Source organism: Sphaeramia orbicularis, chromosome 3 (assembly GCF_902148855.1).
Source record: "Sphaeramia orbicularis chromosome 3, fSphaOr1.1, whole genome shotgun sequence".
Taxonomy (NCBI): Eukaryota; Metazoa; Chordata; class Actinopteri; order Kurtiformes; family Apogonidae; genus Sphaeramia; species Sphaeramia orbicularis.
Window position 1 is genome coordinate 43,413,558 of NC_043959.1, and position 15,208 is coordinate 43,428,765.

At 36.3% G+C, this 15,208-nt stretch overlaps 2 protein-coding genes across 5 annotated transcripts; one reads left to right on the plus strand and one right to left on the minus strand.

Moving 5' to 3' along the window:
- Window positions 1-40: 40 nt before the first annotated feature.
- Window positions 41-6,748, minus strand: hnrnph3 (heterogeneous nuclear ribonucleoprotein H3 (2H9)). 4 transcript variants are annotated; one of them, XM_030161368.1, is made up of 11 exons: window positions 6,661-6,748; window positions 5,769-5,861; window positions 5,264-5,419; window positions 4,844-4,987; window positions 3,560-3,698; window positions 2,602-2,801; window positions 2,260-2,355; window positions 1,848-1,963; window positions 1,471-1,606; window positions 1,047-1,103; window positions 41-858 (listed from the first exon to the last, which is right to left on the minus strand). In XM_030161368.1, the coding sequence occupies exons 2-11, from the start codon at window positions 5,854-5,856 to the stop codon at window positions 785-787; spliced, it is 1,206 nt and encodes a 401-aa protein (XP_030017228.1). In that variant the 5' UTR covers window positions 5,857-5,861; window positions 6,661-6,748; the 3' UTR covers window positions 41-784. The 4 variants fall into 4 exon arrangements, with proteins under 4 accessions (XP_030017228.1, XP_030017246.1, XP_030017236.1 ...); XM_030161386.1 differs by having other exon boundaries at window positions 41-867; window positions 1,046-1,103; XM_030161376.1 differs by having other exon boundaries at window positions 6,541-6,667.
- A 323-nt stretch (window positions 6,749-7,071) lies between these two features.
- Window positions 7,072-15,012, plus strand: LOC115437979 (phenazine biosynthesis-like domain-containing protein 1). The gene is made up of 10 exons (XM_030161407.1): window positions 7,072-7,262; window positions 7,625-7,724; window positions 9,147-9,245; window positions 9,463-9,572; window positions 11,288-11,317; window positions 11,492-11,580; window positions 11,806-11,897; window positions 13,868-13,951; window positions 14,628-14,690; window positions 14,880-15,012. Exons 1-10 carry the CDS (start codon window positions 7,179-7,181, stop codon window positions 14,990-14,992), a joined length of 864 nt encoding a protein of 287 aa, XP_030017267.1. The 5' UTR covers window positions 7,072-7,178; the 3' UTR covers window positions 14,993-15,012.
- Window positions 15,013-15,208: the final 196 nt, after the last annotated feature.

The window sequence follows — 15,208 nt, forward strand, 5'->3', positions numbered from 1 at the left end:
TGTCAAACACCTGCTCGAAGATAAAACAGGAACACAGAAGGAGAATTAAATAGAAAATTTATTAGGCAAAATGTACAACAGCCGCATAAGCTATTTTACAGCTCAAATATAGACTTTATTTTACTTCCACTCTTTAAGAGCAGAATGTAATATTCAACTTAACTTTAAATTCTGTAATGAACTGTGAAAACATTCATAAAAAACACACTGGCTCACATTTATTTAACTTTTTAAAGCAGGAAAGCTGATCTGAACTCATGTTCAAATCAGTGCTGTACAACGTCAAACAAAACTGAGTTTAAGCCAGAAAAAAAGAATTCAGGGCCTCATATTTAAACATTCAAACCAAATTATTTAAAATTTTATTTATACTTTTTTTTTTTTTTTTTACAAAAACATTGGACATCCAAACCAAAGCAACTGTGTTCTGATAATACTATTCCAAATAGTTTTTGCTCATTAGTACAACAAATCAAGGGTGTCCTTCAGAAGTAGTTGTAAACTGTTTTAGTATTTACAAGGAGACATTTGTGTGAATCTTGAAAAATTTCTCAATAGTCAAATGTTTTGGTAGATGTATCCACATAATCCAGACCTTCAACAGCACCACTGGTTTAACTTGTGCTGTTCTGCTCTTCACCATCAAGTATCTGAGGTTAAACTCTAAACCCATACTTATCTGCTGTTAAACAAGTGACTTCAGATCAGCTCTCCAGCTATGAGTAAATGTGGTCTAAGGAGAAGTGAGACAAACATCTGGATGGACTGGAAAATGAGGATGATGTCAGTATCCGCCACGCAAACCACTGCTTCGTGATCCTCCACCACCTCCTGAGTTGCTATAGTAACCGCCACGGCCTGCAAGGGTGATAAGATGGACAATTATTTATATAGCCTCACATAAATGAACACGCATAAGAAAAACAGACCTGACCTTTTCCCACATATTTCTCTACAATACAAATGGGCATTCCCAAAATTCGATGGGTTATTTAATACGAGTGATCAGTAGACAATATAAAAGATGGAGGATGATTAAAACTCACTCATTTCAGCTGCTCCACTGGAAGTAGAGTTGAGAAACAGTTCAATATAGCGATGTTCTGTGGAGGGAAAAAAAAAACCCCAAAAATTACATGATCAGTCTTGAGTTAGTGAGTTATCTTGTTCCTGTTTTACAAAGTGTTGGGATTTTGAGAACAGAGCATATTTAAGGGATTTAATTTGTTTCGGAGTGGGAAAAGAAACTTGCTTTCAATAGTCAATCCTGCATTAAGAATGTCCTCAGTGTCTTCAACACAGCCTCTAAAACCCCAAAGTCATACTTGGCTTTGAAGTTGGTTTTCTAATCTATTTTTCTGTAGATTAGAAGCCAGTTCAAGTACTTTGGTGTCATGAAATGTGTGCATTGTAAAAAGTTGTTTTGTGAGAATCAACGTGTGATTTTGTTGAAGAAAAATGTGGACGTACGCATGTGGTTCTTGTCTTTGGACATGGCAGCCACGGCGTCTTCATGGCAGCGGAACTCCACATCTGCTTCTCCTGTTGACTTCCCGTTAGGAGCCACATCGATGTGGACCCTCAGGGGGTTCAAAGGTGAGAAGAACTGTAAAACAAATAACGGTGTTAATTAAAGAAAAAAATATATAAATAAATCTGCAGATCACCACATTTTTTAAACTGTCACATCACATTCAATGCTTACTGTAAAGACAATCCTATATGCACAACAAAAATGAATAAAACAAAACAACAGCATTACCAACATTCAACAGACATCACAGATCTGGGACAAAGTTGAGTTCCTGTCTAAGTCTGAAACCTATAGTTAAGTAGAGTCTTCTTACTTTAGCAATATCTCCCTCTGTGGCACGGAAAGGCAAACCCCTCATGTGAACAAAATGACCACTGTGGAAGCCTGAGCCACTGTCACCTTGACCACCGTAACCATGGCCTCCCATCCCTGCACAGAAACAGAAACAATACACCTTCAGTTGTGGAAATGTCTGTTTCATGCAAAGTTCACGTGTAAAATATGGAAATGATCACAAAGGCCTTCTGGGACATATTGGCTTCATGTTTGGAACTAAAATCTATGTGAAACAAGTGAGGTGTCAGATACTTCTGTCAAAAGTTCATTTAACTGGTTTGAAAGTAGAAAATGTGATCATGCAGTGGTACAATTATTAAACACAGATAAGCATGTCTGAACACCAAATGGTTCAAGGTAAATGAAAGTAAATACATTTTGGACTTTACCTCTTCCTCCCCTCTCTCCTCTCAGTCGTTCATCAAACATGCCGTTGCCAAAACAGTAATTGTTGAATCCATTGTAGTTGTCAAAGCCACCATAACCTAAGGTTACAGGCCAACACAAAGCAACAGAACCAAGTGAGATTTGGAAAACCTAGAAACCAGCTGCTCCACAACTCTCATGGGAAAACTTCAACAGCTGCATGGATAATAAATCTTAAGGAAGTTACAAATATGCAGGTCAAAGAATAGATAAGTCAACCGTTAAAACCACAGTGTCCCAATCCTGTTCAGTCACATGCTGTCCAGCAGTAATAACCCCTGCAAACATCATGCAACCATGCATACCTCCACCATAGCCACCTCCACTCCTCATGGTGTCCATCAGAGCACCGCCACGGCCTGGTCCAGGACCAAAAAAACCTCCCCTGGGTCCCCCCATCATGGGTCTGTCATAGGGTCCTGGTCGCTGGCCTCCCATCCCCCGTCGAGGTACCTCATAGTAGGCTCTGATCTCATTACGACTGCTTTTAAAAATCTCTATATACCTGCAAAATGAGACATCCGTGGGGGTGTGAGGGGGCAGAGGAGAGGGTTAAGGTGCAGAAGTGGTTCAGCTCAGGTTACATACATACACATGTTTTACAGAGAAAGAAGAAAACACACAAAAGACAAGTATTCTACATAACCTCAAAATACCAGACCATCTGTCCCTATTAGTGGTCTATGTGGATTTAACCTGGAGCTGACAAAGCAACCTCAACAAATTCTACATGTTAGCTGGGCTTAGGGCTGTTGTAAAAGAACTTTAATTTGTACCAACCACATTATTTCATTACAGGGCTTTTATATGTTGCATTAATCATATTAATGACTTAACAGAGTAGATCTTCAATCTTCACTGCCCTCTGCTATATGTCTATTCACCTCTTATACAAAATGTATCTACTATTCATAAATATGAAAGGATATAGTCCACTAGCCGATTGATGCTCTAATAAAACTAATAATAGCTCCCAGGACTAAGGTGACCACCAATAAACTGTATATTGAGAGATAAAATAATCACACCACCATTAAATAAAGACTAGACAGCTGAGCTTTGACCCCAATATTCAACATGTCACCATGATTAAAATATATACCCCCATTTTATTTTAATACATACTGCATGACCCACCCAATTTACAGAATAACACATCTCATGTTATCATTGTGTACCATAATTACTCTAATATGACCCCCCCATATGTTGTTTAAGAGAAGCCCATCCCAGTCCAGCCCATCCCTTTCCCGTCTGTCCCACCTGTGCCCTATTCTTTCCTTGTGTTTCCCCAGAGCCTTTTCTGCTATCTCCTTTGAGGCAAACTGCACGAAGGCTTCCCCTGTGCTCCTCCCCTGGTAGTCCACTGGCAGAGTAATCCCATTTGGCACGATTCTCAACCCTTCAACCCAAGCACACATAAATACATTGGTCGGTAGGTAGACTGATGAGATAGAACAACACCCACTGCTTTTTAGGTTTACAGTAATACACAGCGGATAAATAACAGCTGTATTATATCATAAAACTGGATTAAAAGGGAGATCTGAGAGGATTTAATTTGCATTATCATGTGCCCAGCAGGAGAATGAAACAAATACCAACCTGGAGCCAGCAAAGTCAGGGTGGCGAAATAGTGCAAACTTTTCTAATTTATTACTGAATTTAGAAATATCAATGCAAACAAGTAAAAAAATGTACATATTGTTAAGAAAGAAAGAAAGAAAGAAAGAAAGAAATTCTAATTCATGATAATTTCTTTGATCACTTTCAGTTAGCTGCATCATGGTGCTGACTCCAGATCAATAATGTCTCCCCTCAGCCAATCCAGCCCAGCCCATACCATCCTTTAAGAAAGTTTTAGAGAGCACATCTAAGTCATATGTTAACCTGACTATAATATAGTGATAACATTACTAACATTTCATAACAAAGACAAGTTAACACAGTAAGACTAAACTGTAAGAACAAACATACATTAGGCCTTTTGGCCATAAGACACGGACATGTCAAGGCAATGCAGATACATAACCCTGCTGACCAAAAGAACTGGTAAATGACCTACTGAAGGTCAAATTTGTAAAAATGGGAGAAAAGACAATGTCAAGTAATGCACTGGCTGCAAGCAAAGTTCAAAGAGCATTTGGAAGCACTCTGGATGTTTCAGGATGCCAAACATCAAAGTTACATCTTGTGCTGTTCAAAAAAGGGCTTGTAAATGTGAGAAGTTTAATTGTTCTACAAACACTATGTAGCATGAATAACTGCAAAAATCTCTAATTGTTTAATTTCAACACATGTTGTAAATCCATGTTCAAGGTTAGACTTTGGACACTGGAAGGAAACGAGTCAACTGATATTGATGTTATTCACCTGTAAACCTGGACAAATTTTATGACAATCTGGGTTGAAAATATATACATACACAGATCACATTCCAAAGTTTTTACTCCCGATATGTATGCGCTTGCTTTTATTGTTGTAAATGATATACTTTCATGGAATCAACAGTGAGAATGAACAGTGTTAATGTGTGTGTTCATATACCTGAGAAAAACTGAACAATCTCCTCCTTACTGCAGCCAAAGGGAAGGCCTCTAAGTCTCAGCATGCAGCCACTGGAGCTGTCATAATCAGCAGGACCACTACGTTTCAGCACCCAGTCCATCTCACTACGGTTTGACTTGAACACTGTTTCAGACACAGACAAATCAGATAAAACTCAAACACATCGTTCTTACAGAGTTTGATTTACAGCTTACACAAAACAGTTTGTAACAACTACAAGTAAATCAATAAAGGTGAGACACAACCGAGAAATAACTGTTACACTAACTCATATGGTATTTCAGTGGTGAAAACTTTCGGTGTGTGTATCAGGAATGCTGTATTGATACAAACAATAGAATTAAAATACAATGACAAAACGAACACTGAATAGTTCTGTTGTACATTTTCATTACTTACCCTCTATGTATCGGTGTCCCATGTATTTTCTGTCTTTGGAAAGGGCATTCTTAAAATCATCTGCTGTTTTCAGCTCAATAAATGCCTCTCCACTAGGACGGCCTTCTTTAGAGTAAGTAAAACACACTCCATTTATGTTGCCCACGATGTCACAATCTGTAAATAAATCAGATTTAGACTACCTTAAAAGGATGACTACTCTTAAATATTTCTTCATCAAGTACGCTCACGACAGAGAATGTACCAGGCTCCTATAAAATATCACATTTGGGCTTGTTTGTGAGAATACATTTTAAAGATTAAACTGTTGCTTTAGAAAAATATATAAGATACATTAAATTGTGTGCAACTACTGATTCAGTCAGGGAAAAATGTGAGTCACCATTTCCGTCCCAACAAAAATTCTGGGGATATTCATCTAAGTTTCTCAATGAATGCTTAAACTTTCAAATGCTAAAATGGTTTTAACCTTGCCTTTGGATGTAAAGATATACATGTCTCTCACCAGAGAAGAAACTGGCCACCTCCTCCTGTGTGCAGGACCAAGGAAGTCCTCTGATCCTGACCACGTAACCCTCCTCATTCAAAGACATCCTCACTGCCACAAAACAGTAACATTAACAGCATTAATATACCACCATCGGATAATACCTGCACTTTCCAGACAAGACAACTGTATTATTAATACATTTTCTTAAATCTGCTTCTAAAGCCACATATAATAATTCTAAACATCATCAACTATAAAATTAGCAGGCAATTTGCATTTTCTATGATACACTGTATCCAGGATTATTTTTTGACACTCTTTGATTATAATAGTGTAGAAAGAACCCAAGTGACTGTGTCCTGTTTTTATTTTTTCAACTCAAAGGAAAAAAGCCACCAACGAAAACATGGCCGTTACATAGTCCAGAACAACAAAGGGATAGAAGGGGCATCTTAACATTTAGCATAAACGCCATATAAAGGTTAATGCAACATATACTTCGGTAAAACTAGCGTTTGTTACTTCCTCCTCTCAACTCTTACAAAGTGTTTACTCGCTAATGTTACCATAGCTTAACGCTAACCTTGACACATGGCAGACACTACGAAGAGCTTTTCAATTGGTTAGTAAAGTTACTTGTTCGAAGTTCATCAAGGCAGAGTATTTCTCAGCTGTGTTAGCTGCTGTTAACGTCTACAGTCAGACTGACGAGCCTGACATGGTAACATTAGCAGTTAGCATTAGCAGCTAAAGCTAACTGTAGGACACTGACAGCGGTCAAACCTACACGGCAAACTAGCTCAGTTCCCAAAGGCCATACACCGGACCAGCGTAACGAAATATACTCCTGCGAAGAACTGAAGAAGACAACAGTGACAAAAGCATGAAAACGATGAAATTGTCTCACAGTCTGCTCTTGTTCCCGGTCTCCTGTCCTACTCTCAGGTGACAGTGGCAGCAGCAGAGCCGCTCAGGTATAATCTCGCGAGATTTGCGTTCCCAACAGAAAAAGATTACATGTGACAAACAGCTGCTGTTGCATTCATACTTATCTAACATGTCTTTTATATTTCATATATGATACTAATATTAAAACAAATACTAACATATCAAACAATGTGTGATGCAAACTGTAATTGTAAATTACTATTAATCAGTGGTAATCAGTTGCACATTTATTTATAAGTGATTCTATTAATTTAATCAGGCTGATTTGTGCACTTTAAATATAAATACCACAGACTGAATTGGAAATCCCACAGCCAACCATCAGCCTACAGACAGCCTGTGACGTGAACAATACGGGGTTGTGTGAGCCTGACTGTCACTATTAAACCAAACGACACGGGGTTCAAAGTTCATCGACAGCTGTGAGACGACTTGTGCCACAACGCAACTGAAAACTCGGTGTTTAATAGTTTCAGAATGGAGATCCCAGTATTTCTTGTAGACGCCTTCACTAATTTACCATTTAAGGGAAATGTCGCTGCAATTTGTCTCCTGATGCATGTAAGTAAGATTCAGGCTATTATATTAGACTATCACGCGTGTTTTTGCACTGCAGACTACAGCTGGAAAACAAAAAAAACAAAACAAAAAAACAAGATGCGTTAACTTTGTGCTTTTAAATTATGTATTAGTTGTTTGTTTAATAATCACCAGAAATGCTCCTCTAAATATCTGATGATTGGACATTTTCAGGCAGAAAAGTATATATATTTTATGACTAAGCAGCATAGATACCCCTTTATCCATCTCTTTCTTTCATCTTTTTTATTCTGTACATTCATTTTCTACACTGACATAGTATGATTATTGTATGATCATTATATGGTCATTATATTTGATCATACTCTTTGTGTTTCTAACAGGAGCTGAGTGATGAACTGTATCAGAAGATAGCAGCAGAGATGAACCAGACAGAAACAGCTTTCCTCACCAGACTCAATCCCTCTGACAATTTCACTACAGGTGAGATAAAATAAACCACTGTAAAATCCAATACCAATAATAAGGTTAGAAATGTTAACTTTTATGACATTGAATGAGTAACCTAATACATATATGTGTAGAGAGGTTAATTATTAGTAAGGTAATTTTGTTTTGTATATTCGTCAGTAATGTGTGGACTACATGAAAAACACCTGTCCTCAGCACTTTGATAGGTAACAATGTTAAACACACAGTTTCAACAATGCCATGAGCTGTGACAGTTACAAACGCTCTGACACTCATCCTTTCACAACTGCATGGAGAGGAATGTCAGTGTCATTCAGCACACAGCTCAAAGATCTCTTCAATGTATGTAAATAAAACCAAAATCCTTGTACTTCCAATTCTTTTGTGGTTAAAGACTGTATCATATACAGACCCTTATGAAGGCCAGGCTAATGTTCTCGAGTACTATTTAAAATGTATACATTTTTCAAACAAATCTTTTGAATTTAAGTTTTTAAAGTAGAATCACTGTGCATTTTAATAAACTGGATTCATTTTTACATCAGATACTCTGTAATAGCGGTCAACTGATGGTGGATTTGTAAAGGCCAAATATTATACTAATGGTTTGGAGCAGCAAAAGCTGATAATTAATTGTCTACTCAAAAGAAATGTAACATTGCCAGTGGGAAAAAAGTCTTTGACCCTTCATCACCAACATCAAACATTTAATTATTACTTTACATCTAAGTCAAAGCTAGAAATCCATGAATAAATACAAAGCTGCTCATCAAACTAAAATCCATAAACTGTATAAAAAAGACCAAGTGGTACAATTTTTTTTTATTTTTTTTGGGGCTATTATTTTTCCTCAACTCACTATTTCTGGTTGAGAGGGCAAATGTTATCCACTGGCCAGAATGACAGGCAAATTCTACCTGTACTTTGTAAACTATTTACAAAGTTGTTTTGTGTGTGTGTGTGTGTGTGTGTGTGTGTGTGTGTGTGTGTGTGTGTGTGTGTGTGTGTGTGTTTTTGTCAGATCTAATACCTGCACTGCAACTCACAATTTTAACTGTTTTGATTGATTTTAATCAAGACTATTTTTAGCTTTTCTTTTAACTGTCTCTTATTCTTGTTTTAATTTCTTTATTTTTATCCTTTCTGTACTTTCCTTTAGATTAATGTTTTATTTTCTATGATTTTAATGTAATTTTATGTATTTCTATGTCTTTGTAAAGCACTTTGAATTGCCTTGTGTATGAATGGTGCTATACAAATAAATTTGCCTTGCCCATGAGTTACCCAGAGTTTACTGTGCAAAGAGCATATTTGTACCTTTTGACATTTTGGATGTGGCTGTGCCATAATGAACTGTATAATCTGTATTAACACAATACTTTTCAGGCAGATAATGTTTAAATTTCCTGTCTGACGCTGCATTGTGAATAACAGGTTCCAGGTTTCGCCTTCGATGGTTCACACCAATCGTTGAAGTGAATTTGTGTGGACATGCCACTCTGGCCACGGCTGCAGTGTTGTTCCAGCATCAAAGTAAGATGACAGTATCCAGGTGTAGTATGAATGATTCATAACATCCATTTAATGCATCAGACTAGAATTTACAGTAGAATGTAACTGTGGAGTCCTGATATTCAAGTGTAATTTCACGTAGAAATAAATAATTAATGTAAAAAAGGTATTTTTTGCATGTATACAAACCCTCCTAACTTACCTTATACTCACTAACTGTATCTGTTACTTCTCTCAGATAATGTAAACAGTAAATTGGTGTTTGAGAGCAGGAGTGGAGACCTGTGTGTCATTCGGAAGGGAGATGGTTACGTCATGGACTTTCCCCTCAACCCACCCACCGAGCAGGTACAGTGTATGAAAACAAAACTGGACAATGTCCCAGAACCAGGCAATATAATGTGTAAATGTGAAGAAATGACAAATTTGACTTGAGTTGTCTATGAATAAACATTTGGTATGGAAATATACCTGAACTACATAAGAGGTAGAGCAATATAATGATTAATATTCAATCAAATACAGTCAGCTTCATTCTGTCAGATTATTCTTTCTAACATATACTTATATAAATAAGACGGTCATTTTTTCCCCATACCCTCTCACTTTAAGGGGTCATATTTTGCTAAACCCACTTTTATTAGTCTTTGGTACATTTATTTGTGTATTTGGGGACCCTAACCGTTCATAAAGTTTGAATTTGAAACCTCCAGATGCTGCAAAGCTATCTCCATATTCATTTTGGCAAAAATCGAGTGGATTGCTACAACCCGTTTTAATTGCTTCTTAATTTGTTACGTCTACAGGGTGGGGAAGCAAAATTTACAATGAACATTTAGTTGTTTTTTCTCAGCAGGCACTACGTCAATTGTTTTGAAACCAAACATATTTTGATGTCATAATCATACCTAACACTATTACCCATAACTTTTCAGAAACTTTTGCCCATATGAGTAATCAGGAAAGCAAACGTCAAAGAGTGTGTGATTTGTTGAATGCACTCGTCACACCAAAGGAGATTTCAAAAATAGTTGGAGTGTCCATAAAGACTGTTTATAATGGAAAGAAGAGAATGACTATGAGCAAAACTATTACGAGAAAGTCTGGAAGATACTATTAAAGAAGAATGGGAGAAGTTGTCACCCCAATATTTGAGGAACACTTGCGCAAGTTTCAGGAAGCGTGTGAAGGCAGTTATTGAGAAAGAAGGAGGACACATAGAATAAAAACATTTTCTATTATGTCAATTTTCTTGTGGCAAATAAATTCTCATGACTTTCAATAAACTAATCGGTCATACACTGTCTTTCAATCCCTGCCTCAAAATATTGTAAATTTTGCTTCCCCAACCTGTATAACTAGTTACATCACGACATTTGCACATATAAGGTCGAGACTTCTGATGAACATTTCTCAGAGTACGACATAATTGTTTGTCAGCAGCAGCAGTGAAAATATGTCCAAACTTCGAGCAGATTACCTAAAATATTCAGTTGTTGGTTGTATTAACAAACACAAGTGGCTGAACGGGACAGAGCAGCAAAGCCAACAACCTGGAGGGGGTGGGGTGTGAAGTGACTCATTTGCATTTAAAGGGCCAGCGCTCAAAACAACCTTTCTGGTGTCATTACTCAGAAATATGGTTGAAGATGGACATGTGGAGTTGAATTAACGAAGAATTCAGACCCAAGCATAGCATTTGCAGTTTATGTAGACCACAGGGAAATGTTTTAAAATGCAGAATTCCATAAAAAAAAAACAGCAAAATATCTCTCCTTTAAAATAAGTGGGTATGACCAGCACAAGTGGGTGCTTATGATGGTTACTTAAAATGACAAATGTACTAAACTGAAACGTGTCTAAATTTTATCCTGTCAGATTATCATAAAAGCTTAATCATCACAAGGTTAAATATTGTCTATTTCCCTCAGCACTACTGTATAAATCAGTCTCACGATAAACATTAATGTAACACACAGCTGAACATGTCCTAATATATCCAAACAGACTCCATGAATAACATCACCTAATTTCTGTCTTTTTTCTTGTATTTGTTTTGTTAGGATCCAAAAGAGTTCAGCGACACCATCACGGTTTGTACACTACGGGCATGTTGTGTTTATGGAAACCTGTCTGGTTAGGATCCTTCTGCTCACTTCACACCACATGATCATTTCTCTGTGTAGAATTTACAGAAATGTGATTGTTACGTCCTTGTGTTTTGTGTATGCATGCTTATATATATCTTTAATTTACATGTGATGCAGGCTGTTGTAGGAAACCTCCCTGTTCAGGAAGTATACCTGAGTTCAGAAACTAAGAAACTTCTGGTACGACTGGCTGACAGCTGTGACAGGTTACAATTCACATACACACTACAACAGAAATTAATGCTACGCTGGTTTTTGACTGGTTTTACATTGTGGGTTAGAAATAATTAACAGATTTACTTTTCAGTTTTTGAATCACAAATCATTTGCTTGCATCTCTCTGTTAATTTCCCTTGTTTGCTTTTTTCTATTTGTTAATTTCTTAAATCTGATTTTTGTATTTTGCTCTATTTATACGTCTACTTGTCCAGATCAGAATTAAGTAACCTGACGGTCGACCCTGCTGTTCTTAAGAGCTGTGAGAAGACTGGACGAATAAGAGGAGTAATCGTCACCGTGAAAGGTAACCACAGCTAAAAACCACACGTACAGGTGGGATTTTAACCCATAAAGACCCAAACAGCCATTGGTAACAAAAATTATCTATTGATTTAAACTGTTTAATACCTGTTGATCCATTAATCCTATCAATACATGTCAATAATTGGTGTAAAAGGCAGTTTGTCATCTTTTCATGGTCATCAGATATGACCCATTTGGACGTTCAGAGGCTTCGTAGTTACCATAGAAACAGTTACCTTCTACAGCTTTGATTCACCAGTAAAATCCGTGAAGTTTAATCAATGGCAGTGGATGGAGACATTGGGTTTATGTTCAGTTATTGATATATTTGCGGAAAAAGTCACTTTTTCTTCGGTTTTCTGTTTTTTTGGTACAATAATCCTCAAATTTAATCTGAGTTTTTATGAACATCTACATGATCTGTGAATTAAATATAGGAAAACACCAGATTTTCACTGAAAAAACACAAAATACAGAGGATGATATTATAATAAATGATGATAAATCACTTAAGAAAGGTTAAATCTAGAGGAAAACTTCATTTGGGAACTGCCACAAACATAGCGCTGGGTCTTTATGGGTTAATGAATGAAGCCGGAGCCTGATGCTCCATCATCTCCCCTGTGTGAATCTACTCTGACTGATGAAGGAATCTACTAGAGAGATCAAAAGTTTTCCACTGATTATTGAAAACCCAAAGAATATGTACAAACCAAACAAATCAATGACATTACCTTAATAAACAACCAAATAGAGACAGAGAAAGGTAAAAAAAAAAAAAAAAAAAAAAAACCCTGGGTGGCTCCATTCTGATATTTCCAGTTCCATGCCAACCAATTTGCTGACTTATATAGTGTTGAGAAGAAAATGAAGAATATACAATTATCAACACATAACAACTTGTGACTCATTCCCCAATATATACGGTAAATGAAATGAAATTTAATATGCAAATATGAACCTCATCCATAAGTGTCAAAATTTATAACATACCATGCATGAACTGCAAAGAATTCTCCAAATGAACTGATTATCTAAATGAATGTTTTTAGTGGGAAACCATTATTTATTTATGCAATGAAATGTGAAATTTTAATTTGTGGAGCTCATTTAGACTCCAACACTTGATCTGAACGGTCTTAGGACTTGTTTCATTTAACAGCAGGGTTAGACTTGCAGACTACAGACAACACTTGTCATCTTCTGTAAATGTTTATATGTGGGCACAGTCAGGGGACTATGAACATCTTTTAGACAGACTTATTTTGTCATTTGTAGTTGATATATAACTATGTGGGAGTCCTAAAACCAACTTTACTGTTTCTAAATGATGTCTACAAAAAACAGAAGAGACGATTGACTTTCATTGTTTTAAAAGACTATATTTGACGTCCACATTTACATTTTTGTCTCATACTTTACTTGCCCAAGAGTGCACTGGTTTATATCTCAACCTTAATGATTATAGGTTTTAAACATTATTTATACTTATTCACTCTAAGTATGATATTGGGATAATATTAAATCATTTGTGCTTGACAGATAATTTTGATAACCACTTTACCCAACGTAACCAGACTTCCCTTCATATTGATATCCCCCAATCCTAGACCAATTCATTTTTTTCACCAAAATTGCAGGAGTTACAGTCAACAACATACCTGACACTATGGTAATGTTAATTTTGGCAACTTCAAGTGAAAACAGCAACTTTTGAAAATTTGCTAATTTTTTTTATGTAGGTTTTTTTTTTTTTTTTACCTTATGTATACGAGATGTTTTTCCACAAAGATTTCAGTGAAAATGGCTGAAATTGACAAATGTCTTTGCATAGCTTCAAAGTATTAGAAATACCCTTTCCATCCATGTATTATACTTATATTCCAGTTAAATGTAGGCCGACTCATTATTATCTGAACTATTTTTTTTTGCCTTACGTAACCGTTTGACCATGCCTATGTTTGACAACAGGATCTCCAGACTCTCAGCCTGGATACGACTTCTACTCCAGATATTTCGCTCCATGGGCTGGAATTCCTGAGGATCCTGTCACTGGTAACAATAAAATGATAAAATTAATAAATAAATGATGTTGATGATTACTTAATATATATTTTCTTTTTTCCTTAGAGATTTATCTTGTATATATACAGTATGCACAGAGAAAATATTTTTTAAGTTTTATTTTAATTTTAATTCAGGTATGTTTTGATTTTTAGATTTGTCATTAGAAATGTTCTGCTGTTTAATAACCATCCATTGTGTATGTTTTCTTTACAGTTTCCAGAATAGTACAGCAACATATGGGAAATTATCAAATATACTAAATCATGACCACACGTCTTTCTATCTTATGTCTGTCACATCATTTTCCAACTTTGTCTTAAATATTAACAATAAATAATCATCTAGATTCCTCAACTTGCACTCAGGTCCAAAATTCTGCTGTTAAACTGGAGAGATGTTATTATTCAACATTTATTGTGATCATTATTAGTACAAATAGCCCAAGGTTTCCTTGTGATTTTTCTATTCTGAAATAGTACACAGTAAAGGTACTTTCTGGTACAGTCCTAAACATCTTACACAAGCAGCAGCTACTGGTAGAAATACAGCAGCATCTGCAGTTTCTGATGTTTAGCACTCAAGCAGTAAAGTTGTTGAATATACACTGTTTTGTGAATATCTATAAACTCCTGTACCCACCTGGTGTTATGTTTTTTTTTTGTAGGTTCTGCCCACACCGTCTCAGGGAGCTATTGGTCTAAGAAACTTGGAAAAACAAGAATGCTGGGTAATTAGTGCTTTATTTCCATATTTTTAACACCACAAATGTTATTAGTGATCTGTGAAACGAAACCCGCACTTCAAATTAAAATAGTAATAATTGCAGAGGCAAAATCTGAATGGATGTAATTAATTGATGGATCACTACAAGTCAATTTCAATATGGTGACACTTCTATAATCCTGTGACTTTTTAGCGTACCAGTGCTCCTCTCGAGGTGGAGAGATGGAATTGGAAGTGAGAGATGATGGGAGAATCAATATCGCCGGACAGACGGTCACTATGATGCAGGGAACTCTCATCATTTAATGGATAAAGATGAAAAGTTGCTGTGCATCTAAACAGAGGCTACCATCGCTGACTAAACCATGAAAGTGATAAGTCTTACATAAAAAGTAAAATAGAGTTTGTCCAGACTGGTCCCTAAAAATCAAACATCTCTAAGAGCACAAACATATGCAGAACATTCCACATATTGTTAGGATTGTGGCATTTATTCAAACATAAAAACAGAAACAAATCACA

Coding starts and splice junctions, on each gene's coding strand:
- hnrnph3 (XM_030161368.1), bottom strand. CDS start 5,856: ATGTCTTTGAATGAGGAGGGTTACGTGGTCAGGATCAGAGGACTTCCT. Junction 2,356..2,601: donor TGGAGGTGGCTATGGTGGAG/GTATGCATGGTT, acceptor CTGTAACCTTAG/GTTATGGTGGCTTTGACAAC. Junction 1,607..1,847: donor CAGAGGGAGATATTGCTAAA/GTAAGAAGACTC, acceptor TTTGTTTTACAG/TTCTTCTCACCTTTGAACCC.
- LOC115437979 (XM_030161407.1), top strand. CDS start 7,179: ATGGAGATCCCAGTATTTCTTGTAGACGCCTTCACTAATTTACCATTT. Junction 7,263..7,624: donor CAATTTGTCTCCTGATGCAT/GTAAGTAAGATT, acceptor TGTTTCTAACAG/GAGCTGAGTGATGAACTGTA. Junction 11,898..13,867: donor AGTAATCGTCACCGTGAAAG/GTAACCACAGCT, acceptor GTTTGACAACAG/GATCTCCAGACTCTCAGCCT.